Raw genomic sequence first — 26,840 nt, 5'->3', positions numbered from 1 at the left:
CCTGTAAATGTATGTGCTTCAAAGGCTACTAAACCTGCTGGGAGTGTTTATACAAGTGTGCTTTTTACACTTTTTTTTGTGGAAATGTCCTCCAAAAGGGCTATAGAGGATAATGACTTTGTGATGCCCCGGGAGGACACAGCTGCTGGTGTAGTGTAGGGAACTCAGGAGGAGAAAGCCTGAAACTCCCTCTAATCCCACAAGTGAAAGACAAATCTTACCCTTTGCAATCAAACAAACAAGGATACAATCTTACATGTGTACATGTAGATGCTGTGCCAGAGTAACCTGCGGACAAGATTTGGATCTTATTAAAAGTGTTTAAAGAAATAGGATTAAAAAAGATGGTAGTAGTGTTTTGTTCTGTAAGTGAACCCCAAGACAACGCATTTATTAAGCCACTTTGAAATGGTATTAAATCTGCATCTTTGGTGTCATGAGTTGTCAGGGGAGAGGAAGAGTGAAGCATTAATAAAAATAACTTTCCTGACAGTTTAGTCCCACACATAGCAAGAGAATGTGTGTATATATATATACGTGTGTGTGTATATGTAATTTAAATATTATCTATCACAATATAAATATGTATAACATTTCAAAATGTCAGATGAGTGGCACTCAGCTGAACAACTTTGCTGACATGTGTTAACACTAAAACTTTTTTATAAAAAGCAGCTGATATCATTTGGTGTGCACAATGAAAATGCAGGGACCAGGCAGGCGAGGTTACTTCTGGGGGTCTTCACTAACTTTGGCTGTCACAGAATAACGTGTCAAAGGACAAACCACAACTTTGTAGTAGCAGGAAAGTATTTTCATTGCTTGAAAAAAAAATAAAATTCAAACTTTGTCATCACATTAAAAACATTACATGAGAAGTAATAAACATATTTACACTTCTGTTTTGATTATAAATATACATTATATACAAAATAATGTTATAAAACGTAGAAAGTTCAGTGCTTCTGATTTTTTTTAAATTACTGAAATACTAGTCTTCAAAATAAACTACAAACAGACAAACTAAAACCCATATTATTGATTTCTGAAGGTCATCTTCAAAATGGTCCTACATGGTAAGAGCAGAAGGTCAGTAGTGGGCAAAAGGAAGGGGTCTTGTCTGCACAGTTCAAGGGAGTAGATGGGCTGGTCCAACAGGCTTTACAAGGGCAGGAATATCGCTGTCAGAGAGATAGCACAGTCCGGGTTTCCTCCAAGAGATCTTGTTTCTCCCTCCTCATTCTGCCCCGTGCCCTGGTCTCATTCATGAGTGTCACGGCACTTTCCACTGGGGTGTCCGGTATTATTGCTGTAAATATGTATAGAAAAAAGGAGCTTCTGCCCGCCTCTGGCTGCCAGGGACAGACACAGCATATTTTCCATGTAGCACTGGGTGGGTATGAAAGAAACAGGATGAGCCTAAAACCTTCTAACTTTAATCTCCACCTTCTTGGCAGAGGGCATCTCAGCGAGTGCTTCACTACTGGGCATTTAGAACCAGGATGAAGAACAAGAGTTGGAGTTTTGCAACCAGATGGAGAAATGGTGGGGGGAGTAAGTAGGTTGTGTCACACTGCTGCTGCTTCTTCAGAAAGTAACAGCTGCAATTTTGAGACTATTTGCAGTAAAAGGTGGCACCTAATTCAGAAACACTACATAAACCCCTGAATTTGTGTCAAAATAAGGCCGGGGAAAGAGAATGAGGAAGGAGAAGAAAAGAAGTAATGTCTATTCACAATCACTGGTAGTGCAAAGGGCATGAAAACAGCTGAGACAGCTCAGCACATAAAGGTTCTAGGAGCTGATTGATTTTAAACGCATTTGTAAGGCCTTATATAGAGCTGGGATCACCTCCTCCCTATTAATGGGGACGAGGCAGTACACATTCCTTATCACAACTTCCCCAAAAATCATGTTCCACATCGTAGCTTGAGTCAATCAGTTCTCCAAAGCATCACCAAATGAGTTGACATGTAAATTCGGTTTTCCTCTTTCCTCCTCCTCTCACCCCTTACACAGTCTCCAGTACATGCAGCAGGAGAGAGGAGATGCAAATGGATGTTTAGCAGGAAGAATCAACTACCTCTGCCCAGTACTGTTCAGGTAACTGCAAAAAGAGCAGTCAAGTTTCTGTTTGGGCTTGTTAGATTCTCTTGACACATTATAGGCACTTTTTAAACCCAGAAAATATTAAGACCTCATTTATACTGTATCCATTATCTGCATAGCAATGTGTCTTGCTTCGCACCTTCCATGGCAACATCTGTGACAGTTATGTGCCTCCTTATCTACCAGCACCTCCCATAACCAGAGTTCTGGAAAGCCAGGGGTCTGTCCATGAGGAACTGGCCTCAGCATCTTTTAAAACACTAACATTTTTAACCTCTCTCTTCCCTCTGCCTCCCCTTTTCAATAGCAAATGAGATTTCTGGTATCAAACTTCAAACAAGGGCAGTCAGAACAAAAAGGTGTATTGCATCTTTCAGTAAATTCACAGTCTGTCCAGTTCACTCAGTTCCATCCTCCGCCTGAGAGCAGCAAGTTGCATGTAATTAAAAACAGTCCAATCCAGTTCTGAATTGTAAACAATGCAGCAGGAACGTCCATCTACTGGCATCATCAAATCTGAGGTGCAAATGGTCTGATGTTCAGTCTTATACCTGTCAGGATATAAAATAACACCAGGAATGAGAAGGAATCACAGAACACAGAGTAGTGCAGAACTAACAAACTACAATTCAGCTATGTCAAACCAAAGCAATTTATGCCAAACATTACTGCAGTTTAACTCTCAGTGTTTAATATTTTCAGTTGGGTCCAGAGGCAAAGAATCACCAGCAAAAAAAAAAATAGTCAGCAGTGTGATAAGTGGCCTCTCTACCCTGGCCTCAGGGGGAGAATGCTTACAAACCTGGGTGCTTAACATTAGGGATCTGTTAAAAAAGTACATGGTATAGTTAAATAGCTTGTGTTTAGAAGCATTAAGCCTGAATGCTGTAAAGAGAAATTATAGGGGTTGTCATTGTGAAAACAGAATCATTTCTGGAGATGCCTAATGTAAATTTGGGAGCCTAGCTTTGCTCAGCAAGATCTTTGAAGATACAGTATTTAGGTCACTTAATGCGAATGAAGCATCTAGCTGTCATTTGTATCTCTGAATCCTTTCACTTAGTCTTAAACTTTTAATATTGTTGGTTGACTTGTGTTCCAGCTTGCTTTCAAGGGGAAATCTGATATCCACCTTGGAAAGGGAGATTGAATCCTGCAGATCTAACTTCACAGATCACTGCTGTATAGCGCAGCAAGCTTCTCTTTCCTACAGGTTGAAATTAGTCCTAAAGATGACTACACCAAAGAAGGCGGGTATTGGTTAAAGTCAAATTGCCTTTAACTTCCACTGAGACTTTTTCCAAAAGGCTGGTAGTTCTTCAGGAGCTATTTGGTTCCTCAATATCTGATTTTCAAAGTCTTTAAAGTTCAGTGCTAGGCCTTTCCTTTTTTTGTGTATCCAACTTCTCAATATAACATAAAAATTGAGATGTTTTTACCAGTAACAGCATTAACTTCTGCTAGAGAGTATTGAGTTGGAGCTTAAATGCTAAGAGGTTGAAATTACCTTATAACAGATTTCCTAAATGGCTGTTATGCCTATCCACTAACACATCCTGCTACCTTCCATCTTCAGCTAGAAATCTATAGCTTTGCCTGTTTCCTCAGAAAAAAGATTATCCATTGTAGTCACAGGAAAAAACATGGCTTTACATCAATGGGCCTTAGAACGATTATTATTTCCATTTTTTTCTGACCACCTATTTAAGAGGAAATAATCCTACAATGTGCTGAATTTTTATGGGCTGATGTTCTGTGTTTTCATCTACCACTGACTTATCTATGCCCAAAACCTCTGGTTTAATAAAGTCAGAGCGGCTTATTTTTTTATTTTCCCCACTGCATGTTCTGTGTGGGCCACAGAAGAGGAGAGGAAAATGCTGGAAGCATCATGATCCCTGGAAATAAAGGAACCTTCTCAGATACAATACTAAAGGATAATTAACCCTTTTACCTTGTGAATTTGTGCCTGTCCACCTCTGTACTTACTTACCTCTGTGGCTATGATGCACTCATTCCGTTCTTCTGTTATCACAAAGACGGACTGGTACATTGAATCCCTCGGAGAGCATATCGCTGATATTCTGCATTCTGGCTTTTCACTAAGGCAGAGCAGAGAAAAAAAGAACATTAGCTGATTACTGACAAACCCAACTCTCAAAACCTACCATGAATATGGAGCGGTGGAACAAGATAGCCATGAAGGTGTGGAAGGGAAGTGCATGGGATCAAGTTTCACACGTTCTGTGTCTGTCAGGATATTATGCTAGAGAAGTGGAAATAAGAGTCTTCCTATGCTCCTGCTATGTCCAACCTAACAGTGGTTCCTCAGAGCCCTCGGTCTAACAACCACATGCAGATCCCAGACAAGATCTTCAGCACATGAATCAGAAGACTGATAAGCCACTGAACACCCGCCCTTTTCTCCTTTTGAAAAAGAGTAGATGTTTTCACTCTATCATTCTTCTCAGTAAGCAGACCATCTTGCCTTCTTACAAAGTGAAATACATATTTTTAATCACTGTTTGCCTTTACTGTTGTTCCTCCAAGATCTACTGAGGAAGGAAACATATTTCTTACTTTCATCACTGGCCTAGCCACTCTGGGTTCCTTCACAGTATCCATACCAGCAGCACCCTGCACAAACACTCAAATCAACTGACTTAGCTAAGGATAGCACTTGGTTGTGACACACATACTCCAGTATGAAGATTCCTGGCTTTGATCTGGTTTGTTTTGTATATTATCTGCTTGAAGTTTCTTTTTCCCTCATATGCTCACCTGCTTCTAGACTGATATGAAGATGACTGGCTTTAAGAAAGACTATAATGAAAACTGCATTCTCACCTGTGTAGTCGGAGGGGAGACTTCTCTCCTAAACACTTTTCACTTTTGTAATATTTATCTTCTGGTGTCCCTCTACTTGTCAGGTCTTTTACCAGATTGTAGTCCAGTTTATGGTTCTTGGGTTTGTAGTTTGATTTCTCCAGCCCACAGTCCACTTCAAGGTCTTTATTTTTATTGGTGTTTTTCAGCTGGGAAGCTGGAATGAGATTGTCCTTCTGGAAGTCAGACAGGTTGTTCATTGTCTCCAACTCCTGCTCTGGGTGCATCCTCATCTGCCTGATGACCATTGCTATCATGCAGAACAGTATGAGCAAAGCCACCAGCCCCACCCCCATGGATATAGCAATCCAGGGGACTGGTTTAGGAGGAAGTGTAACAGGCACTGAATAAACTGGCAATTCACAGCGGTTGCCCATGAAGCCAGAAGGACAGTAGCAAACAAAGTTGGCACTATAAAGTCCACTGTAGCATGTGCCTCCATTCTCACATGGCCCAGAAGCACATTCATCTCTGGTTTTGATGTCACAGTTCCTGCCACTGTAGCCTGGCATGCATGTGCAGGTGTAATCGTTGATTAGATCATGACAAGTTCCCCCATTGGAACATGGGTTTCTGGCACAATCATTGATGTTTATCTCACATTTCTGACCAGAGAAACCAGCCCGACAGCGGCACACACGAATCTGCCCAAGGTAAAAGCAACTACCATCTGAGGGGAAAAAAGTGAAATAAAAATTAGTTTGCAATGCACTTCACTCAGAAATCTAAACCTTTCTCTCGTCAGCATGTTATACTACCTCAAGGAGAGAGAGATTATTTTACAAAACCACCGCACATCTAAAAGTTCATTCTACTTTGCCTAATTGTATCACCGCGCCTTAAAATTATGCCCCTTATAAATATGTAATAGAATTAATTTAATTTAATTCTGCCATCTTCCCCACCATATGATAAACCTCATGCATTGTTTTGTTGCATAGAAAATGCCAGTGCAAGTCCCACCCCAGTAAGAGGCTAAAATTAGGGTGGATGCGGAATACAGCGGGGGAGAGGGACTAATGTTCTAGAGGAAGAGTAGAGGTCAGATTGGATTTCTATCACTTCTGCACTGAAAAGCACAAATGAGTCAGGGTCATGAGATTTTTTGATAAAAAGACTCACCATTTGCACACGGGTTGCTTGTGCACCTGTCTACTTTTTTTTCACAGTTAGACCCTGTGAAGCCGAAAGGGCAAACGCAAGTGTAGCTGGCCCCTTGATCCTTTTCCAAGCACGTGCCACCATTGAAGCACGGAGAATCTATACATGTCAGAGCACTGTGCTCACAGTGAGTGCCATAGTAGCCAGGGGGGCACAGGCAGTGATAACCGTTCTCCATATCCTGCAAAACACAACATTAGGCCACTGTTATTTAATGGAAAGAGATGATAGCTCCCTGCATGTTCAGTTCTGGTCAGCAGCAAGCACTGTTCAGTCTCCTCTCATCCACAGCCTGATGTGGCAAAAGTGACATCAGGAGAGTAAACAACTGCAGGTTGGACTGTGAGGGACAGAGTTGTGGCTCAGCTGTACGTGGTGCACAGGAGTAATCATGCAGCTACACACGCAGAGCAGATGCAGTTGTAGGGAGCACACAGGCAGCTACACAAAAGCATTGCTAACACCACTACTGTCTGATGGCATCCAGAAGTCTTCCCAGACGTCTTCCCAGAGCAGGGTGGTATGTGTTGACTTCACAGCTGTGATCAGGCCATTTATCCTCAGTATGTGAGCCCTTTTTTATTTCATAAGGGTTTAAGTTGCTTTGGCTTGCCTAAGTCCCACCACTTAAATCGTAACAAACTGTTTCTTCTTTCCAAGGGCTATATGTCCAAGGCCTTGGGAAAAGTTAGGTAGGGTCTTGTGCTTTAATCTAAAAATTGAATTTGCTTTAAACATGCATCAGATTACATTTGATATCTATAATCAATCAGCCTTTACCAATCCATCATTGGTAAGAATCCATCATTAACTGGATTCAAAAACAGGCTGAAACACTAAACTACGAGAATCCAAAAGTGTGGAATTCTGTTTTGCAGAAAGTTTCAGCTGATTGCCCCCATATTGTTTGACACTATCTTCTCATAGCAGAAAGCAAAATTTTCTTTAATTTACTATTAAAATACAGACTTAGTGCATTTCTGTATGAACAGTGGTTTGAGAAGCTTATTTTTAACAGATATGCTCCCTCATCAACCCTGGATCTTGCCAAGCTCTCATAATGGCTGCCACAGAAACCCAAGGATCAGTTGACCAGTTCTAATCTAGATGATACATCTCCTCCTGTGACAGACTTCCTCCCCCGACACCTCTCGGAAAGGGTTCAGTATGATAGTTGTGAGCGTCAGTAATGAACCCGCGTCCTATCGAATTCCCATTCTGTTGTTACAGAGCCATTGCTGGAAAGGTACACCAGGGCTTGCTGTGCACAAAGGCTTTCCATTTAAAATGCCCCTACCGTGCAACTGCCACCGTTCCTACAGGGATTGCTGTCGCACTCGCTGATCTCGTGTTCGCAGTCGACGCCGGTGAAGCCGGGTTTGCACGCGCACGTGTAGCTGCCCTGGCCAGTGTTCATACAAGTTGCTCCATTTTTGCATGGCCTGTGGTGAGTGCAGTAGTTCAGATCTGCAAAGATACAAGGAGTTAGGAGAACACATCTTTGACAGGTGGGAAAAAAAATACATACAAAAAGGCTGTAGTCAAGAAAAAAGACAGAATGTCCGATGAAGCATTTCATTTTGGTATAGATGGGAATACTGGAGATTGTTATCTGGGTTATTATCAGTCATAATCAGATTACCATCTATCACTTGAGCTCTGAATTTTGAGAGAGCTGGCAAAAATATAACTTTCTTAGTGTTTTGGTATATTGTCCCTTTTTTGTGGACATAAAACTGTTAGTTGCAATTGGATTTAGGTACCAAACTGGAAAATGTACTTCATAAGCATGTGTTCTCCAAAACACACACCACAGCACTATGGCCACTTCATGTACAGCATGCTACACACTAAAGGAGTGAGCCCCACCTTTAAAAGGTGTGCTCTTAGGCACATTCTAGAAAGGCAGGGAGGAAAAACAAAAGATGTTTTGGCTTTGAGATTTAAACAAACACTAGAAATCTTTTATTGTTTATTTGCTCTTTTGTTATGGATGTTAGTAGATTAAACTGTCAAATGCCCTGCCAAGCTTGACGGTTTTATTTTTTTTTCCTTTAAATTTGAGACAGAGGTTAAGCATAAGTTCATAGGATGTAAGTAAGAAAAGCTTTATTATCTCTATAAATATTATAGAGTAATTTGAATGCAACTGGTTAATAGATAACTATAAGCAGAAAAAAATCTGCAACTTTACTTTTCCTGCTTAATTCAGCCTTCACCATCTTAATCCTATAACTGTCCTGGAAACACTTAGCCTGCTTTGAGCACTTAATGATCTCAGTGCCAGCAGTGCATATATGGCCTTGAGGACATGACTGCTCAGCTGGCTACGGTTCAGTGATTCAGTGGGTTGAATAGGTGGAAGTGGTCTGGTGTACCTTAAAATGGAACCTGTACTTTTCATTCTTGCTTACATGATTTTTCTCTCATGCTCCAGACTTATCACATGAGTTAACTTCCTTGTATGCAAAATAAGGAAGGCCCAAATGACGGTGTTTACTGCTGCTGGAAACTATTTAGTAAAACTCTTATACTTGTACAAGGAATAAGTTAAACTTAGCTTGAGCAGGCAGAAAACTTGTCTGTTCAATACTCATCCAGATTGTTAGGTCTTTGTCCAAGAGAAACTTCTTTTGCAAGAGAAAAACTGCAGCTACCAAAAAGGTTTCCTTGTTCTCAAAGAAAATTACTACAAGAACTGGCTGCAGCGCTACAAACTGATGCCTGTGAAGATGTACCTTGGGGAAATTTAATTCCAGATCCAGTGGGTCAGATTCCTTAGTGTAGTACTAAGGAGTACCCAACCTAGGGCTGTAAGCGCAAGCTTCAGAACTAACCTTGATCACAGAAGAGGCCACCCCATCCTTCATCACATATGCACTGCCATTGTGTTTTACAAGTCCCGTGGCGGCAGCCTATATGGGGAATGCATTCATCACAGTAGCGGCCTTGCCAACCAGGACGGCAGCTAAAAGAAAAGTCCAATTAAAACATTAATGACATGGAGAAGAGTTTAAGTTTCTATTACAAGGTGACATTTTAACTGGTGTTCAGACTGCATTTGCCATCTTACTCACATGCACTCTCCAGGCTTGTTGCAATATCCATTCTGTTCGGTACATCCAGCCAGACAGATGGCTGTGAAGAGAACATAAAAAAGCATAAATGTTTAGGTAAATACACATGGCGCTACAGAATACACTTTTAAAGGATAGAAAGCTTTTAAAAAACACTTTATAAAGAGTTTTACACGTTCAAAGCTTTGTTTTAAAACTTCTTGGTACGGGGAGTTCTGGAACAGGAGGAAGTGAACAGGGAGAGCCAACACTTGACAAGTTGTCCTTTAGTTTTTCTGTTTATGCAACAAACATGAACTCTTGCAACTCTTGCTAGAAAAGCAGCAAGAGAAAGTGGCTTTGGCTTGTGCTAATGAAAGGCTGAAAAAACTCAATGATACCCTGAGCTCAGAGTAAAGGTTCCCACTCCTACACTGCAACACCCATCACATGTCCTCTGGCTGCAGGAATGGTTGGTGGCAGACTTTGTGCGAGTGAGCTGCTACCCTTTTACCTTGCAACAGCTAGTGCTATTCAGGGCTATCAGCCAAGGTCCCTTTCCTGCCAGCTCGCTCTTTGCTGCTAAGGCTCGCATAGGTGCAGCACAGCGTTGGGTGGTTGCAGCCAAAGGGGCCAAAGTCCTCAGCGCGCAACTCTGCCTCTCCAGACAGGGAGTAGAGAGGTCGGCATGAAAACACGGCCCGGGCCACGGAGGCCTCCGTGAGCTTTAGAGGCGATGCCGACGCCCGCCGCGCTGCGCCCCGCCCCGCTGCCCGTGGCACTCACGCTCGGAGCAGTACTCGCCGGCCCAGCCGGGCAGGCAGGCCAGGCTCCCGTCCGCTGCGCACACGTAGTGCCCGAAGCGGTCGTCGCGGCGCTTGCAGAGGCGGGAGCAGCTCTCGCCGTAGTAGTTCTCGCTGCACACCACGCGGTAGGAGTAGCGCAGCTTGGTCAGCGGGCCCTGATGCACGTCCTGCGACCAGTCCTCGCCCACCGACAGCGACCGCTGGATCGACATCTGGCTGATGAGCCACTCCTGCGGGGGCGGCCGGGAGCCTGCGGGAGAACGGGCGCGGGTCAGCGGTTCCGATCTCGCCGCGTCCCGCCCCGCCGGGCCAGCGGAGCGGGATACCCCGCTCGCACATATGTACGCGCACATATACACACATACATACATATATATACACACGCACATCATACATATATATACACACATATACATATATATACATATACGCAGGCACGCGTGTGGAGGTTGATGTATGCAAGGGTACAAAAAGGTGGCCACCAGGGTGTGCGAACCCGGGCCAAAGGGACTCAGCCGAGGGGCCTGTGAAAGGAGGGCTGCTGTGAAATATCCTTTTCCTCTCCTCTCAGAAAAACATCCCAAAGCCATTATTCCTTTCCAAAGGGCGGAATTCGAGCAAGGTGTAAAATACAGGAAAAGGCGGACGGGGCTTGCTGGCAGGCTCCCGGCTTTCTCACCGCAGCCCGCCTCGCTTTCCCACGCCAAAAATAAACCGGAGGAAACGCAATTGTGTTGGAGATTAGGCCGGGGCAGAATCAAAGCGGCCCCTGATGGATATCGTTGGGGGACCGGCTCCTGATGGTGGGATAAAGCCGGCCCTGGAGTTATGGCATAAACAGCTGAGCCGGGGGGGCCGCTCGGCCCGGGGGGGCCGCACGGGACGGGCCCGGGGCGCTCCCGCCGCGCGGGCGCCCCCTGCCGGCGGCGCGCGCAGTATTCACCTTCCGGCAGGTAGTTGTCGGGCGCGTGCCAGGCCTGGATGATCAGGGAGAAGGTTCCCTGCGGGAGAGAAACCAGCGTCAGCCCCGCACCCCGCCGCGCACCGCCGGACCGAGCCCAGCCCAGCCGCGCCCCACCGCGCCACCGCACAGCGGCCCTGTCCTGCCCGGCCCTGCCCTGCCCCGCATTTGCGCTCTCTCCCCGCGGCTACACACTTCCCTCCTTCCCTCCCTCCTACAGACCACGGATACACATCCCCACCTCCGAGCCCCTCAGCCCCTTGCTTTATTTCTCTTAATAACATTAGTTATCCCAAGTGTTTCTGATCTGAATGAGCTTTTTCATTGCGCTTTTTATTTTTCTTTTTATTTTTTTAAGGAAGTTCTGGAAATAAATCTAAAAGCAAAAGTAGTTTGTTTACATTACAGGCTATCAGCCCGCCGGGGCTAGCCTGCTCTTGCCACCCTCCTGCCCACCATCAAAATCGGGTTTAAAGTAGAATCTCACCGGCCACGTGAAGTTAAAGGGCAGCTTGATGGGGCTGTCAAATCTCTCAGTATCCTTGATGCTGAAGGAGTTTATTCCCAGAACCGGGGTGATGATGCTGCCGAAAGTGCAGGAGCCCGGGGAAACCACTGCCTGAAAATGCTTCAAACAAACGCGAAAGAAGGTCCTGCAGTGGGGGGAGCAGGGCTTCCCGCTGGCCAGAGACGCGTGGCTATTCACGAATTCGTGTAGCTCCAGCTGGAAGACGCCGGAGCCGGACACCCTCTGCACAAAGGGGAGACACACAAAATAGCCAAATCAGACCTTACCCGGCTTTGCCATGCAAACTTGCTTCCATCACCCACTTTACATTTCGCGAACCCTTTTTTTTTTTTCGTGTGCGATTACCTGCTGCAAAATCGTTAACAGAAACGTCAAGCCAAAGATGCGCAAGGCTGTCATCCTTGTGTTATTCGAGCTTCCAGTTCTTAGTGGGTTTAGTTTTCCTTCTATATTCCTCAAATGGACCAAGCAAGCGCTTCTCGGTCGAGGGAGAAAAGAGAGGCGTCACGGCGATTCTCCGGGAGCAACCTGCTCTTCCAAATATTCCCCGAGCACTAGCAGAAATCGGAAGGTAAAATCCAGGTGTCGATCCGTCCTCTTCAAGGAATTAATCCTGCAGCCAGCCGCCGACCTCTGATCGCTGTCGTCGCCTTTATAAACTCCAAAGCCGGGTGGGTTTGGTGAGAGACGCGGAGGGGAGTGCTTAGTGTGTAACCGCTCCTCCTTTAACCGGTGCTAACAGCGCTCAGTAAATGGAAAACTTGCTTCGCTTCGAGCTGTTTATATAGTTGCCTCGCATCCTCACAAGCTCATTATGTAAACTGTCAGTCAGACTCACGGGCGATCCCTCCCCTTTTCCATCTTTCCTTTCTGGAAAAAAGAACCAAATGTTGCGGAGAGCCCTCATATCCCGAATTAATACCCTGCTGCCGCCGCCGCCGCCGCTGCTGCCGTGCTGCCCGCCGAGGAGCCGAGCTGATTACGAACGAGCCGAGCATCTGTTGAGATATTTACGGCGCTCACACTGGGAGAGAGAGTTCCCTCGAAAATCAGACGCCTCTCCACAGGGCAGCTTTCTACGGCGGCCGAACAATAGAGGATGAAATGTTTCAAAAATACGCTTGTTTGTTAGTTAGTTTGTTCGTTCCCCGTTGCCCTCCACCCCTCGACTCCACGCGTGTGCCCCCTCCCCGGCCGTGTCCCGGGCGGCGGGACGGGGCGGCGCGGTGCCCCGCAGCCGCGGCCGGCCGGCGGGCAGGAGCTGCCCTGCCCGGTGGGGGCTGGCCCCGGCTGGAAACCAAAAGTAAAACGGTGTTTGCCCGGCAGGCGGGCACCCGGGGCGGCTCCCGGGGCGCAGCGCCCAGCTCCGGGGCGCCCGTGCCGCAGGCCCGGCCCCATTCCTGACCCCGGCTGCCGGAGCCCACCGCGGAAGGGGTGGGTGACGGTGGGTGATGGCAGGGGACGCGGGCACGGCGGGGATCGACGGGCGCTCGGTCGCCCTTCCGAATTCGGTGGCGAACGAGCGCTCCTGCGAGGTGGCCGGGGTCGACAGCAGGGACGGAGCTGGGTTTTCCCCAGGCTGCCCCGGCTCCCGGAAACATGGGCAAGGGGACAACTCGGGCGCCTGCAGGCAAGCGGGGCGGGAGTGGGACCGCGGGCCGTGTCTGGCCGCCTAGCCGCGGCCGGGTTGCGGTCTGGCGTGTGCCATAAAGCCCTTGGCCTGATTGCAGCGTGCGCTTATTGTTGGGTCGCGTGTCCCTCATTAAAGCCAAGCACAGAGAAGGCCTTTCATGTGGCTTTTTATTTCAGCTTGTTAAATGGATGGGAGGCCGGAGTGGGGGAGGGAAGGAGGGAGGGAGGGAGGGAGAGAGAGAGAGAGATAAACCCTCAGCTGTATGGTAATGAGGTCTTGCCACCTTTCTGCCAGCGCTCGGCGCGCCAGGCTGCGGGCCTCCGTGGCGTGGGTCACCTGGGGAGCAACGCGGGGCGCAGAGCGCTGCCGGTCCCCTTCCGCCCCTCTGCTCTCCCAAAGGGTCTGTTCTAGCGGCGTCACCCCCCCACTCCGAGTTCTTTGGTGGGGATAAGGAAAACCGGGGGTCTGGATCGTTTGGAGGCGAAGCAGCATGGGGAGGGCACACTCCAGCCGAACTTCCCAGGCCGTCGCCCTCCCTTGTACGTTTAGAGCGGCTGCTCTCCCTGGAGACCGGCTTTGGCCCAGGTTGTGGTCAGGGTCCAAACGCCCGGGGTGTCACCGGGAGGGCCGGGGGACGGCGGTCTGGAACACGACACGGCTTCGCAGAGAAAGCGTGGGGGAAAACCCGGGCACCGCCGCCGTGGATTGGTTTGGGCAGAGGCGCAGGCTAGAAATCGGGGTCGCCACCAAAAGAGGATTAAAACTTCTCCCGGTCCCCACTGCGCCTGTGAAAGCCGAAGCCGGGAGGCACAGACTCTGACAATATCGGGGGACTGCACCTGAGGCCGGGCACCCTTGGCTTGGCTCCGTCCCGAGTAGCCTGGCTGTCACCTGGGGTACGTGTTTGTGCGGACGGGAGCCGTGTCCGTGGTGGAGATAAACCACGAAGCTCAGAGGCACAGGCGAGGAGCTCTTTTGTCTCGGCCTCGTAAACAAGTGGGAAGGAGAAATGTGTCGCCGCTGATGAACTCGGAATTTTGCAGCGATCCACCCGGCCAGATCCCGGCTTTACCAGCAGCAGCGTCAACTGTCAAAATCAAATCTGATGCTAATAGCTTCGGTACTAAATAAAATGAGAGGCCAGATAACATCAGTGCTTGATAAATGGTAATGAGTGTCTAACCTAGGGGAACAGAAGGGCTGTGGGGCTCTTTAATTCAGTATTGAAAGGCTAGCTGGGTACTGCAGGCTCTAGCAGATGTTAGTATGTGTGTGTTTTGATTTTTGACTTGTATTGGACGTTTATTAGGCTAACCAGAGCCACCCCACGCATGGCCACTTGGTCCAGGCACCATCTGGCACAAGCAGGGCGGCGTGCAAGAATAGGGCCTTGCTTTGGTGCTGAGGATCCACAGGCAGCATCTACCATATGGACCCGGAGCTAATGTAGGTTAAAGCAAGACAAGCTCATCCCTGCTTTTCACAGCTCCGCCAAACCTCTCTGCCTCCTGGCGGAGCGCACCTTGGCGGCTGGAGAAGAGCTGCCACCTCTCCTTCCCCCAGGTCTGATGAAAGGGGAGCAAGCCCTCCAAGCACTCCTCAACCTGCTCAACTGCTCTTGGGTGGCCACTGTTTTTTGAGTCAAGCTTTGCACCTAGCTCTGCTTGTTCCCGGTGGAAGCACAAGTCGCTCCAGCTCCCCACGTGTCACCCCCCTAAAACCAAATATTTTCAGAAGATCAAGTGAGTGGTGCAAAACAGACGCAAAATCCTCCTCAAAACTCCAGATCATTATTTTGATTGCAGCTATAAAAAGAGTTCGTAATAAAATAATAACAGGGCAATATAATAAACCACCTGCTGCATGTTGACACACACGCACAGGGAGTTCAGATAAATTAAAAAAAAAAAAAGTTTCACTAATAGCATCAAACAGCTGAGCCTGAAAGTCGGCCGAGAGCAGATTAGACGCACAACTCCTGCAAACTCTTTCCTGTGCCCAACACGCCATCCTGGGTCACTTGGAGAGCAACAGCCCAGCCACCTCCCCTAAGATCCTCGGCTCAGTTCGATGTATCCCTGTCCTCGGGAAGGGGGGAAAGCCCGCAGAGCCCCCGGCTTTGCCAAGGGGGGTACCCGCGGCCCCTGTCGGGATGCTGGGCACTGACCGGACCGGACATACCCGGTGGTCGCTGCTTCCACGTCCATTCCACCCTGCTCCCTCTCTCTCCAGCTCACTTACTCGAGGTCAGGGCGCTTTCTTCCCCTCTTTCGCGCCCCATTTGCTGCCGGTTTATCTCCAGGCTGGCCCGGCTCAGCATACGCGTGGCCGGGCCAAACGCATCTCGCTAACGAGACAACGTTAATTAATTCCGGGCGGGTGAAAGTTGCCAGCCTGCCCAAGCCATCCCTCCCCCTGAGCCCTCGTGCCAGGCTGCCCTCCTCCGCTCCCGGGGGACCGTCCTGCGCTACCCCACCCGCGGGATGTGCCCGACCCCCCGCCCCCGGCCGCCCGTGTCCTTGCTGCTCTCAGCCTGCCAAGCCCCGGGAAAGGGGCTGCTCGCTATCGGCGCACAGACGCAGCCAACAGCACCTGCACCGCCACCATCAGCCCCGCTTTTCTCTTTTCCTGAAGGCTCCATGATTTCTAATCTGCTCACATCACCCACGGGGGAAAACTCTCGCGGGGAGCGGGTCTGGGCGTGAGCGGCTCCTGGTACTGTTGTTGCCACCATGCACTTTCTGCGTGACTTCTCCTGGGCCGCTTTTAAGATCCTGAAGATACAGAGCACCTGTACCTACGGCCGCGGCAGGACCTGCCTGATGCTCCGGCCGCGCCGCGGTGCCACCCGGCGTTTTTGGAATGGGACACGCTTGAGGCTGTCCCTGTCTCCCCTGTGTCCCAGGTGTCCCAGGCTGTCCCCTAAAGCAGCATGAAGCCACAGCCAGGCTGGCCTGGCTTTCTGGCCGGGTCAAGCTTAGTTGAGGGTCTCCGTCTTCCCCTTTCCCCTAACCCTGACTCTGCCCTTTGCCCGGGAGCGGTACGGATGCCCGAGGGGCACGGCTGCTCACGCCCCTCCCCTGCCCTCAGCGCCAGCCGCTGCCCACCCACCTCCCCTTCTCCGCACTCATTTGGGAGCGGATCGCGGGGCGCGGGGCGCGGAGCAGCGCACTTGCGCCTTGGAGCCCTTTCGTCACCTTTCCGGGGAGCTGACCCCCTCACCCCCAGGGTCGTGGGCTGCGGGGCGCCCAGAGACCCCTCGCAACTCCAGAGCACCGCGGGCTGCCCTACACTTGTTCAAATTTAGCATAACAAGTTTGTCGGTCAGTGCAGCATCCCGAGCCCCTGTACTAGCGTTGTGCGGTGTTTTACTGTGCACCTTGCGCGCCTTTCTCGGCAGCGTTCCTGCCTCGGGCTCTGCGGTTTGTTTCGGGGCTGGTCTCGCTGGTCGCCTTTTTGATCATGGAGTGAGTTGATCTCTTAGTCAGAGACTCGCCTATTTATTCAGGGCTCGCCAGCCCTTCCATGCGCACAACCCCGCTTTTTGAGACCGATTCTCCGATGGCTTTAAAACCCCTTATAGAAAGTTGCGCATCGATTCAGCGCCGACACACCCCGAGAGCCTCTAAGAAAAAACAAAAAAAAAAAAAGGAGAGCGAAATGAAGAGAAAAAAAAATCCCCCTTGCTTGTTTTGTTTTTGCCTAAAAGCCCGTAGCGTGGAGCATCCCTCCAGGGAGCGCCGCTCGGAGGGGTGTTAATGTGGTCGATTTGGGGTACAAATGTTTGGAAATGTTTCCCGATTCGCACAGAAGGAGGGGGGATTTGCAAACTGTTGCTGCCACATGGCCCCTCCAGCCTGCCCATTCTCATTGTAATGAGGCCGGCGCGTGCCTCATCTGCCGCGGGGCGCTGCCACGGGCGGCCCGGACACGCCGCGCCGCCACCGGGCCGGGCGGCACCGCCGGCAGCGCGCGCCCGCCCGCGCGGGGCCGGCCCGGGCCGGGGGAGCCCGCGGCAGCCGCCGCCGGCGGGCCCGGGCCCGGCCGGGATGCGCTCCCCGCTCCCCGCTCCCCGCTCGCCCCGGGCCGCCCCGCGCCCAGCGCGAGAAAAAAAGCGCATTTCTGTTAAAGGCTGTAACGATCACCATTGAGTCTCTCGCTACAAATCGATGGCTTCTTTTCCATACAAATGCCTGCTTATGCCTTTATGTTCTCCATCTGTTTGTAGCTAACACCTGCCATTCAATAAATCGATTTGGCCATTTAATGTAACAGCTTCCCGGGACATTTTTTCGTGCCAGATGCCACAGCAGCTCCAAACCTCTACCCCAGCCCAGCGCCCCATCAGCACAGCCGCCCAGCAAGGGGCTGTGCCTTGGCAGAAACCTGCTGCCGAGGTGTGGAGGAGAGCTGAAAAGTAAAGAAAATATGAAAAAATGCCTTTATTAAAAAAACAAACCAAAACCACTAAGCCCACCGATTTCACCTTTTTCTTTAATGCTCTGGTTTCTGTGTGCCTGTGGAAGTGGCACCTGGTCCTTGCTCCCAGCAGCAGGTGTACGGGTGGTGCTGTGATTCCTGTGGGTCACAGGCATCAGGACGGTCAGTGACATTTTTGATTTCCTTTTATTTTACTCACCAATAGATACTTCACATGTTTTAGGGAATTCAATGTTTTAAGGACACAAAGGCACTGCCTGCAGTTTATCACTCATGACATTGGGCAAGGTTCCTTACAGGGACTTGCAGGACGAGAGACCTCAACATTCTACATGTTTTAGGGGTTGTTCCTCCTGGAGAGGCTGCTTTGATGGGCATCAAGGTTGAGCTCTCCCAGCCTGTGGTCCCCGACAGGAAGAGCAAGGAGAAGTGATTGCTCACCCATGTGCTGCTCTGCCCCATACCTTGGCAAACCTTTTGGCCGCCTCAAAACACTTTCCCTGCTAAAGTGACACAGAGACAGAAAAGTGGGTCTCTAGGTGACACCCCGTAGGTCTCAGGGGTGGGAAAGTAACATCTGGGGATGTGAGAAAGTGATATAATATAGCATGGGGAAGTCACAGCACTGTCTTCTCATGGAGAAAGTGAGCAGCTCTGGGCCAGCTGAGTTCCTCCAGAGGAAGTGATTTCAGTATTGCTGGGATTTTGTTTGACTGTATTTGTTGTATAATTTATTGTGCCTAGAGCCTTTGAAACATGCCTTTGCTTTATATTTGAATAAATACATAAAATGAAATGTAGTACAAAAATAGTTAGGGATATGGACATATTTCAGCTATGTGGGTCTGTTTCTTAACTAATTTAGTGCAGGCCATTGATACCACTTGTAAATGCACCTGTAAAAGCCTAATTTGCTTTGAAAGACACAAAGTCATGCAGTTGTTTGGCACTTTCACCCAGGATAGCTGAATAAAATTGTGATTTCTCATAAAAAGCACCCCTGGAAGCTATGGCAAGAACTGAGAGTAGTTACCTGGGAGATGACCAAATCTTTCTCTTTATTTTGAGTCTGGGAGTTGTGGCTGAGTTTGGCAGGGGAAAGTTGGGGGGGAGATTTCTCACTTGGAGCAGAAATTCCCACGTTTTGTTTCATATACAAGTCGTGTATGGATCAACATTCATGGATGGGACAGTGGCCTGAAGCAGCATAACAAAACAAGTACAAGCTGCCCTCTTAAAGAGGAAGAATTCCCTTTGCAGGCTCCATAGTAAATGTCCCATGGGCCAGGCTTTGGGAGCTCCTGCATCAGAAGGTCTGTGTCTTCAAACAGATGGCCAGGCAGCCCTTGGCTACTTAGAATATGTTTGGGGCTATATTATATAGCACTGAGTAAAGAGATCTGTCACACAAAAACAGTAAAAGGCAGTTTTAACCCTTCCCCCGGGGAGTGGCGGGGATCCACGCTCTGCCTGTGTCAGCAGTCCCTCCTCTCCCGTTCCCCATCCCGAGCCCACGGGATGTTTGGTAGGGGCCCAGCATTGTGGAGCTCGCTGCAGACACTCAGAGAAGGAAGCCTCAGACCTCTGGCATGTGAGAGTTGGCAGAGCAAATCCCAGAGTACGGCCTCAGTGCAGCCACTGTGCAGCCCAGAGGACAGAGAGGAGAGCAGAGCAGAGTTGGGAACTTTCTGGAGTGGCCAGAGGTGTGTGGCACACAACCCTGCAGGCGTAGGAGGCTGATGAGATGCCATTGTCCCAGTGGGGCTTGGGGCTGATCCCCAGGTGGGACACCTCCCACTAGGAGTGTCCTGCCATCAAGGCACTGTGGCTGCACCGGGTGTTCACTGAGCTCTTCTGCTTCCCTCACTCTTCTGGTGGTCTGGTGTTGGGCAGAAGCTGTTACACATCCAGGGCTGGATTTCTGGGGACATGTGTAGGCCAGTACTGGCAGGAAAAAGTCTGTGGGACTCAGTGGAGTTGCACCTGCTTGTGCACCAGGATAAGCTGCAGCAAGGCAGCAGCAGCAGCAAACATCTCAGAGCTGCACATTGGTAAAAGTTAAAGGTATTTAAAATACAGATGGCCACTTAAGTAAGAAAATCCACTCTGAAATCCCTTCACCAGAGGTAAAACTTGCTAATGATTGGAGAGAAAGACCTTCCTGACTTATATACCTTCCAATTATTTTTATTTCTAGTAAAAAAAATGTTTTAACCAGGACCAGCTGCTTCCACAGCCACTCAAAACCACTCCTAGATTGTCCAGATGGAGTCACTCGAGACAGAGACTTCAACAAGAGCTGCCACCGGCTCCAGGATTTCTGGGTTTGTCCTATTTTAAGAAGATCTCTCATCCTGCAAACACTGCTTATGGGAAATGATTGGGTGCAGAAATCCTAGTGGGGGCCCACGAGGCAGCCTCTTGTGGAGATGTGGCAATGTGGCATGCTGACATTTTGGCATAACGTGGTGATGATTTTATGCTAGCATCAGGCCTCCAAGAGGAAATAAATATGTGACATATTGTTCAGGGAAACAAAACAAACCAGACAATGAGGTCCTGTGCCGAGTGACTGATGTAGCCTCTGCCGGCCCTTGCAAAACCTCTATTCCTTTGTGATCTGGGGATGCTGGGAAAATGAGTGCATCAGGGTATCCAATACCATCCCTGGACCATCCAGCCCTCCTTGCTTTTTGTCTTTGTGTGCGGCCATGCAGGGAGCAAACACAGAGCCCCCGCTGAGTTTCTATTGTTTCTCCTGTCTAATGGCCCTACTTAGCCATGGAGGAGCGGGATGGATTTGCGCCTTGTCCACATTGTTCTTGGGCTTCAAAAGAATACTTAAACTAGAGCAGTAGTTAGTATGACAGTCGAATAGAAATGAACATTCACTCCAGCTATGGATGGCACAGGGGCCTAGATAATGGGACAAGGGAGAAGAAAATTAATGAATCTGTCTGATTGTCTGTTGACCTATCAGCATAAATATCTTGTCACTCATATGTGACAGCAAATCTTGTTGGCTGGTAAGGGTGGGCTTTCCCGAGCTCCCAGCTCTATTCTTTAAATCAAAAGTTTCATCAGGTAATTTAACAGACTGAAAATCTGGTACTTGACCACATAGTGAGCCCTAAATGGATGAACAATAAACACTTTATTTGTGAGTGTTAAATGATGCAAACCAGTGGTACATGGTTACCAACACATGGGTACCAACTCCCTCCCTCTCTGTTGCAGCCTACACAGGAGCCTTTCTTGAACTGAGCAACTGTGAGGACGTCTCATGAGGCTTCTAAGTGCCCTTACATAGGACTGGGCTGCCACCCTTAGCCAGCAGCCAGGGATCAAGAAATCTTCTGTCACCTGGTGCCCTTTGTCAGAGGCTGCTTAAGGATGGCAACAACTAAAGTTTCTCCAGGTGACTGGATCATCTGGGGGAGGGCAGACAGCAGCATCCATCACATCCTGGAAGGAATTAAGCTGTCCTGTAGGTGTCCTGAAGCTGTCCTCAAGGAGCAATTAAACAGTTGGGTAAGGCTGACACACTGTCCTCTTTAAAAGCCTGGGATGAAGCAAGGGCCCGTCCTGTGTGGTTCTTCTCACACACACACACAAATGCTGTGTTAAAACCCTGCTTCTCAGACCGTCTTTACCAACTTTTTAATAGGTACTTAGGCTACATTAATTATCTACTTTTCCTCTTGAGTCAAGTCCCACTGAGAGGTGGGACCATATCGCTCATTCTGGGAGGGGACTCTGAGCTGGACAGGAGGAATCACCACCTGCAGAAACCCTTCCAGAGCTCCCTACATGACTTCACCAGGTGAGACCCCTTACTTGTAGAAAGCTAAGGCAACGTGAGGTTGATCCCTCCCTTGGTGCCTGACTAGAGCAGGGATGATATGATTTACCCTGAGCACAAAAGCTCAGGTGGAATATGAGCATCAGTCCCTGGCCAGTGCTTGCAATGTCTAGCTGAGATTAGGATCAGGAGTGTCTTATTTCTGTCAGGAGCACAATCCTTATGGCAAAACTTGCAGAACTAGGTATAAGCAAATAAATACAGTCTCATAGGTTGCATTTTGGCACTATTTCCATTGAAACCTGCCTTATGCCACAGCAGGAGGCCTGAGTAAAAGGCATCACTACCACCCAGAAAGCATGCAAGCTGGGATATCTGGATTAAGCCAGGGGTCTCTACCACACATGGTGCTGAATGGATTAATTGGTAAAATCAGGTTGTGCACTGTGGATTAGATTTTGAGCACCCTTTCAACTTTGGGAGCAGGGGAGTCTTATGCAAGATTCTGTTCTAGGCCCAGTCCCAATAAAATCCGGAGTGTTGCAGTAAAGGTAAAGCAAAGAATGTTTCAAACAACATGTACCACAATTAATGAACTCCTTGTAGGTTACACAGCATTTTCATTCTATTGTTTATACATTGAGAATGCTCCAAAACAGGTAGTGTGATGAATCAATACCTTTTAAAATATGTCTGGGTTTTATTACTTCATTAGGGGATCTCATAGTTAACCCTTGAATAATCAGCTTAAAAGCAGAAGGCAGATTTACTGGCATACGGTTTTACACGGATGCTTTGCTGGTCAAGTGCCAAGATATAGAACAGTTGAGATGTCCAGGGTGTTTATTATCCAGTATCTAGCAGAGGCTTTACCCTTCAGTCTCGGATCATACATGGTGGCATCTCAAGCTGGATATTACCACCAAACTGTGATTCTTTGACTCTTGTGCTGGGAAACATCTTATTCTGTTCATGGTGAATTGACCAGTAAAGACACTTTACATGCTTATTTTGGTGCCTGCTTGTTTCCCCATTTAAGAGTTTTGGCCACATTTTCATGTTGTGTTTCATTTCATTCTTGCTTCAGATCCCCTGTGGATGAGTGCTGCTTTTTGTCTCATTTTAGAAACAATTCACAGCTGACTAATTTCTGCTAACTCTTCCAGCTGATGAAAACAGTAAGCATTCATTTGCAAGGACTAATTGTGGCCTCAAAGTATTCCTCGATGTAGCTTTTTAAATTGAGTTTTTGCAAGGCCTTTGTGAGCCTTTTTCCTCATAATTTCCCGTTTCTTCTTCCATCAGAAAGGGCAGGAGGAGTTGCAACAGGAAGGTAGTCTATGTCCTCCTGCCTTGAATTTTAACCACCATGATATCTGGTTTTTCTCAGACCAAGTCTATATGACAGGGGACAACTTGTTTTACGTTAGCTCTCCAGCAGTGACTGCCACCAATGGAGGTCTAACAGGGAGGCAGTGACAGAAGATGCTGAAGGTAAAAGTCTGTCAGGAATACAACTGGTAGTCCAAATTCTGCTTGGTCTCTCCTACCTGCTCCTCTTGCCTTGGGGAAGCCACTTGTACACTAAGGGTAAGTGGCACAGGAGCCATATAATCCCACAAAATATCCTCTGTGATAAACCTGTTTCAAAGTATCTCTTCTTGCTACAGATGGTGAGAAAATGGTTAAAAATAGGAAATATATTCACCTGCCAGTGTACTTCTGTGGTTCTCATAAGGCTCTTACTGAAGCTGGCATCACTATTCTTACCTGAGGCAAGGCAGCCCTGCCAGGAAGCTCTTCCTAAACCCAGAGGCAAGGGCTCCATGTGATGTGCATTGACCTGAGCGCTGTTGCTAGCCAGCACTACAGCAGGATAGGAGTGGTGAAACGGAGAGAGAAAACCGTGTGACAGGAAAGACACTTATCCTTGGTCTGTTGCTGGTACAGTTTTGCTTAGAGATTGCAGCTGAGGCCAGAGATTGTGGGATATTTTGGATGGAGAATAAGCACTTGGGAGGTGCTGAAGGTGATGTTGTTTCCTAAGATCTCAGCATAAAGAATGAAGGAAAGATGAAAAAGGACATAAGAAAATAGTACCAGGAGAAAAAGTGTGGAGGTAATTTCTTTGTGTGGGGTGGAGAAGGGAGGGCAGGGGGCTGGATTTAAAGAGGTGCCCGGGAAGTCTTCTTTAGCCTACAAACCCATGATATCCCAGGTATGGGTGTCTCTGCTCCTCTGGAGGCAACCATTTGGGGAAAAAATCAACCAACAACTGGTGCCTTTGCTGTGCATTGGTTGGCATCAGTTCTGAGCACAGGTTCATAGCTCTGACTCTTTCTCTTCTTATTTACTGGATTGGCAAATAGGTGAATTCAAGCTCAATTCTAAAATTACTGTGCACATTACTTTCATTCACATTACTTTTATCTGCACAGTCATTGAGAGGCAGCCAGCAAGGGTGATTAGAAAATTCACAAAAATCCCCAGACTCAGAGTGGCTGCAGCCTGGAAGAGGAAGTGCAAATAAAAGCTGCTGTACAAGTACAATACTTAAAAAAAAGGTACAATACTTAAAACTTTTCTTAGCAAGACATTGCAATGTTCACAGTACAGTTGAGTTTTGTGGTGTCTCAACAGCAAGGTGTTTTCAGTTCACTCCTAAAATAACAGAGAGAGACAAGTTTTGTTGCTTAGAAATCTGCTGGAGAGTCAAAGCCTTGTACTGCTGTGGACACCAAAGTACCTCTAACAACAGACTCAGTACTGCCATATTTATTGAGGTGCTTTGTGTAGAGCTTAGCTAGCCTGGAAATGTGCTGCCCATAATCCTATCAGACACTGTTAAACCAATGAAAGCAGCCACCAAATTCTGTGTCAGTGGGTCACAGTTCTGACCAGGTTCCTGTGATGCCCCAAACTAATTTTTCTTGAATACAGTGCAGTTGGAAGATTTTTGACACTCAACTTTATAGGCTGACACTCCCCCATACTAATGGATCCACTACAGCACAAGCAGACAGAGTGTAAGATATTCTGTGCCACTCATGTGTTGTGGTTTAAATCCAGTCTGTTGCTCACTCCCTCATGCTGGGATGGGGGAGAGAATTAGAAGGGCAAATGTGAGAAAACTGATGGAATGATATAAAGACATTTTACCAGGCAAAGCAAAAACTGCAGATGTAAGCAAAGCAAAACAAGGAACTAATTCATTACATTCCATGGGCAGGGAGGTATTCAGCCATTTACAGGAAAGCAGGGCTCAATCACACATAACAGTGACTTGGGAAGACAAATGCCATAATTTCAAATATGCTCTTCCCTTCTTTTTCCCCTCTCCCCCCTTTACTATATATACAGACCATGATGCCATAAGATATGGAATATCCCTTTGGTGAGTTGGGGTCAGCTGTCCTGGTCATGTCTCCTCCAAAAACCTTGTGCACACCTAGCCCACTTGCTGGTGGGGTGGGGCAAGAAGCAGGGAAAGTCTTGACAACTGTGTAAGCATTTCTGTGCAGTACCAAAAACATCCCCATGATATCCATGCTGTTTTCAGCACAAATCCAAAAAGCAATCCCCTACTAGTTACTACAGTGAAAACAAAGTTGATCCCAGCCAAAACCATCATATGTTGTGTTCCTTCATGGCAATGTGGAGGGCTAGCCAGTAGCATTAGGAAGTTTGTATTACACCTGTTAGAAAAGCTGCTTGCGTGCTTTGCTTGTGGATAGGTACCCATGGGCAGTAAGGCAGAAGCCATTCAATTCATTGTATGTAAGACAGGTAGTTAGAGGTGGCAGTGTCTTTTGGTCACTGACGTGTTGGGTGGTGACTTGAAGAGAAACCACAAGTCCCTGAGCCAGCAGGTCCTGCTGGTGATTTTGCCAAGATTGCTGAGCTGCTGTTTTCCAGCAGTGGTTAACTTTGGTCATTATAGTCTAAAAAGTCCCAGCGCTGGATGAAATGTGGGGCTCTCAGTTGCTAACAGATGGAGGTTGATTTACTTTGCTTTGACCTGAAGGTTAAAAAGTCACAGAAGTAATTTTTGTCTATGAATCCTTTTTAATTTCAAGTCCTTGAAATGTGGAGTGCAAAGTTTGTGGCTATACTTGATGAGTTGTGTAGGGGTGCTCCAAAAGTACCTGATTCTCCAGAGTTGTCTCTATCCTGTCCTAATACAGTGCCACAGGAATGGGAAGACTCCCCTTAGCTGGGCTCAGGGCAGGGTTGTCCATCAGGATTTAGACACTATTACTTTCCTCTCCTCTCTCTAGGTGAAATCTCTCTAGGTGAAAGTTTGGGGTGTTGGACTGCCATTGCGTGCTGGGATATCTGCAGAGGGAGAGCATTTGGGCAATGAGGAACAGAGCAGCACCAAGCAGGCTGTAAGCCTAAATCAAAGATGCAAATCAGGATCAATGTTTTGCATTGATCAGAGAGGGTTTTTTTGAGCGCTCCAGGTCTCCAGTGGCTATGAGTAACTGTTGAAAGCTAGTCTAGCAAAAGAAGCTATTTCTGTGGAGATAACAGCTGATAATTTGTGCAAGCTCTTTATCAGTAAAGCAGCTCACAAACCAGAGTAAACCAAAGTATGGAAACTGTGAGAGCAATGACTCTTTTGCCCTGGCCATTTCCCTGGAAATTGAGTACATGGACTTGTGGGAGTATACATGCTAGTGTTCAAGTGAGATTTCTTACTAGACCTATTGTTAACATAGGTATTCTCTCTCCCCAAACTGGGGACTTACTTAAATAAATTGCCAGAGGTTTGTAGATGTTTGAGGATTCCTGTGGGGTTTGGTAGTGAGCTTGCTGGTAACACCTAACCCTGGGTAGCTGTCTATTTTGATGGACTCTTATTCCAAAAGGATCAGAGAATCCCACCACTAACATCCAGGCTGAAAACTCACTGCTTTTCCTGGCCATTACTGGATACTGCATGGTAATAAAAGTCCTTCCCTTGCTCTGTGCACAGGCAGGGCCTGAATGTCAGGAGACTTTTGATGGCCCCATGTTATGTGGCAGCTGATCACTCCTGCCCACTGAATCTGTGAAGATCTCGATAGACCAAATTGTCTCATGCTTGCTGTTATTTTCACATGTTCCTTTGGGAGCACACAGATTTAGGAAGAAGATTTTAGGACAGGATTTCGGGATAAATCTCAACTGCCTGTACTTCAGATCTACAATATTGTTATCTTTGGAGCTCTGCACAGGGCTCTGGTCTTTCCATCCACAGAAAAGGGACAGGAAAGGACTACAAAATATTTGAGGAGATGGAGTGGCAGCTCCATCTACATCTGCCAGCAGTGGAGGGATCTATGAAATCTGAATTTGTCTTCAGATTTGTGAAATCTGAAGACAAAGCTTGAGCAATGCAGTCACTGGCAATATATGTGACCTTGGACTGATACAAAGAGAAGAGACTGGTTAGCTCAGTGGTGTATTTTCTAC

General features: G+C 47.8%; 1 protein-coding gene across 1 annotated transcript; it reads right to left on the bottom strand.

Moving 5' to 3' along the window:
- Window positions 1–804: 804 nt before the first annotated feature.
- On the bottom strand, window positions 805–12,291 carry DLL4 (delta like canonical Notch ligand 4). The gene is made up of 11 exons (XM_030950356.1): window positions 11,854–12,291; window positions 11,467–11,730; window positions 10,962–11,019; window positions 9,999–10,268; window positions 9,234–9,294; window positions 8,994–9,124; window positions 7,454–7,623; window positions 6,118–6,337; window positions 4,957–5,665; window positions 4,103–4,211; window positions 805–2,660 (listed from the first exon to the last, which is right to left on the bottom strand). Exons 1-11 carry the CDS (start codon window positions 11,905–11,907, stop codon window positions 2,655–2,657), a joined length of 2,052 nt encoding a protein of 683 aa, XP_030806216.1. The 5' UTR covers window positions 11,908–12,291; the 3' UTR covers window positions 805–2,654.
- Window positions 12,292–26,840: the final 14,549 nt, after the last annotated feature.

Source organism: Camarhynchus parvulus, chromosome 5 (genome assembly GCF_901933205.1).
Source record: "Camarhynchus parvulus chromosome 5, STF_HiC, whole genome shotgun sequence".
Classification (NCBI taxonomy): Eukaryota; Metazoa; Chordata; class Aves; order Passeriformes; family Thraupidae; genus Camarhynchus; species Camarhynchus parvulus.
The sequence above is the reverse complement of the archived record's forward strand: the minus strand, read 5'-3'. Positions and strand labels throughout refer to the sequence as shown.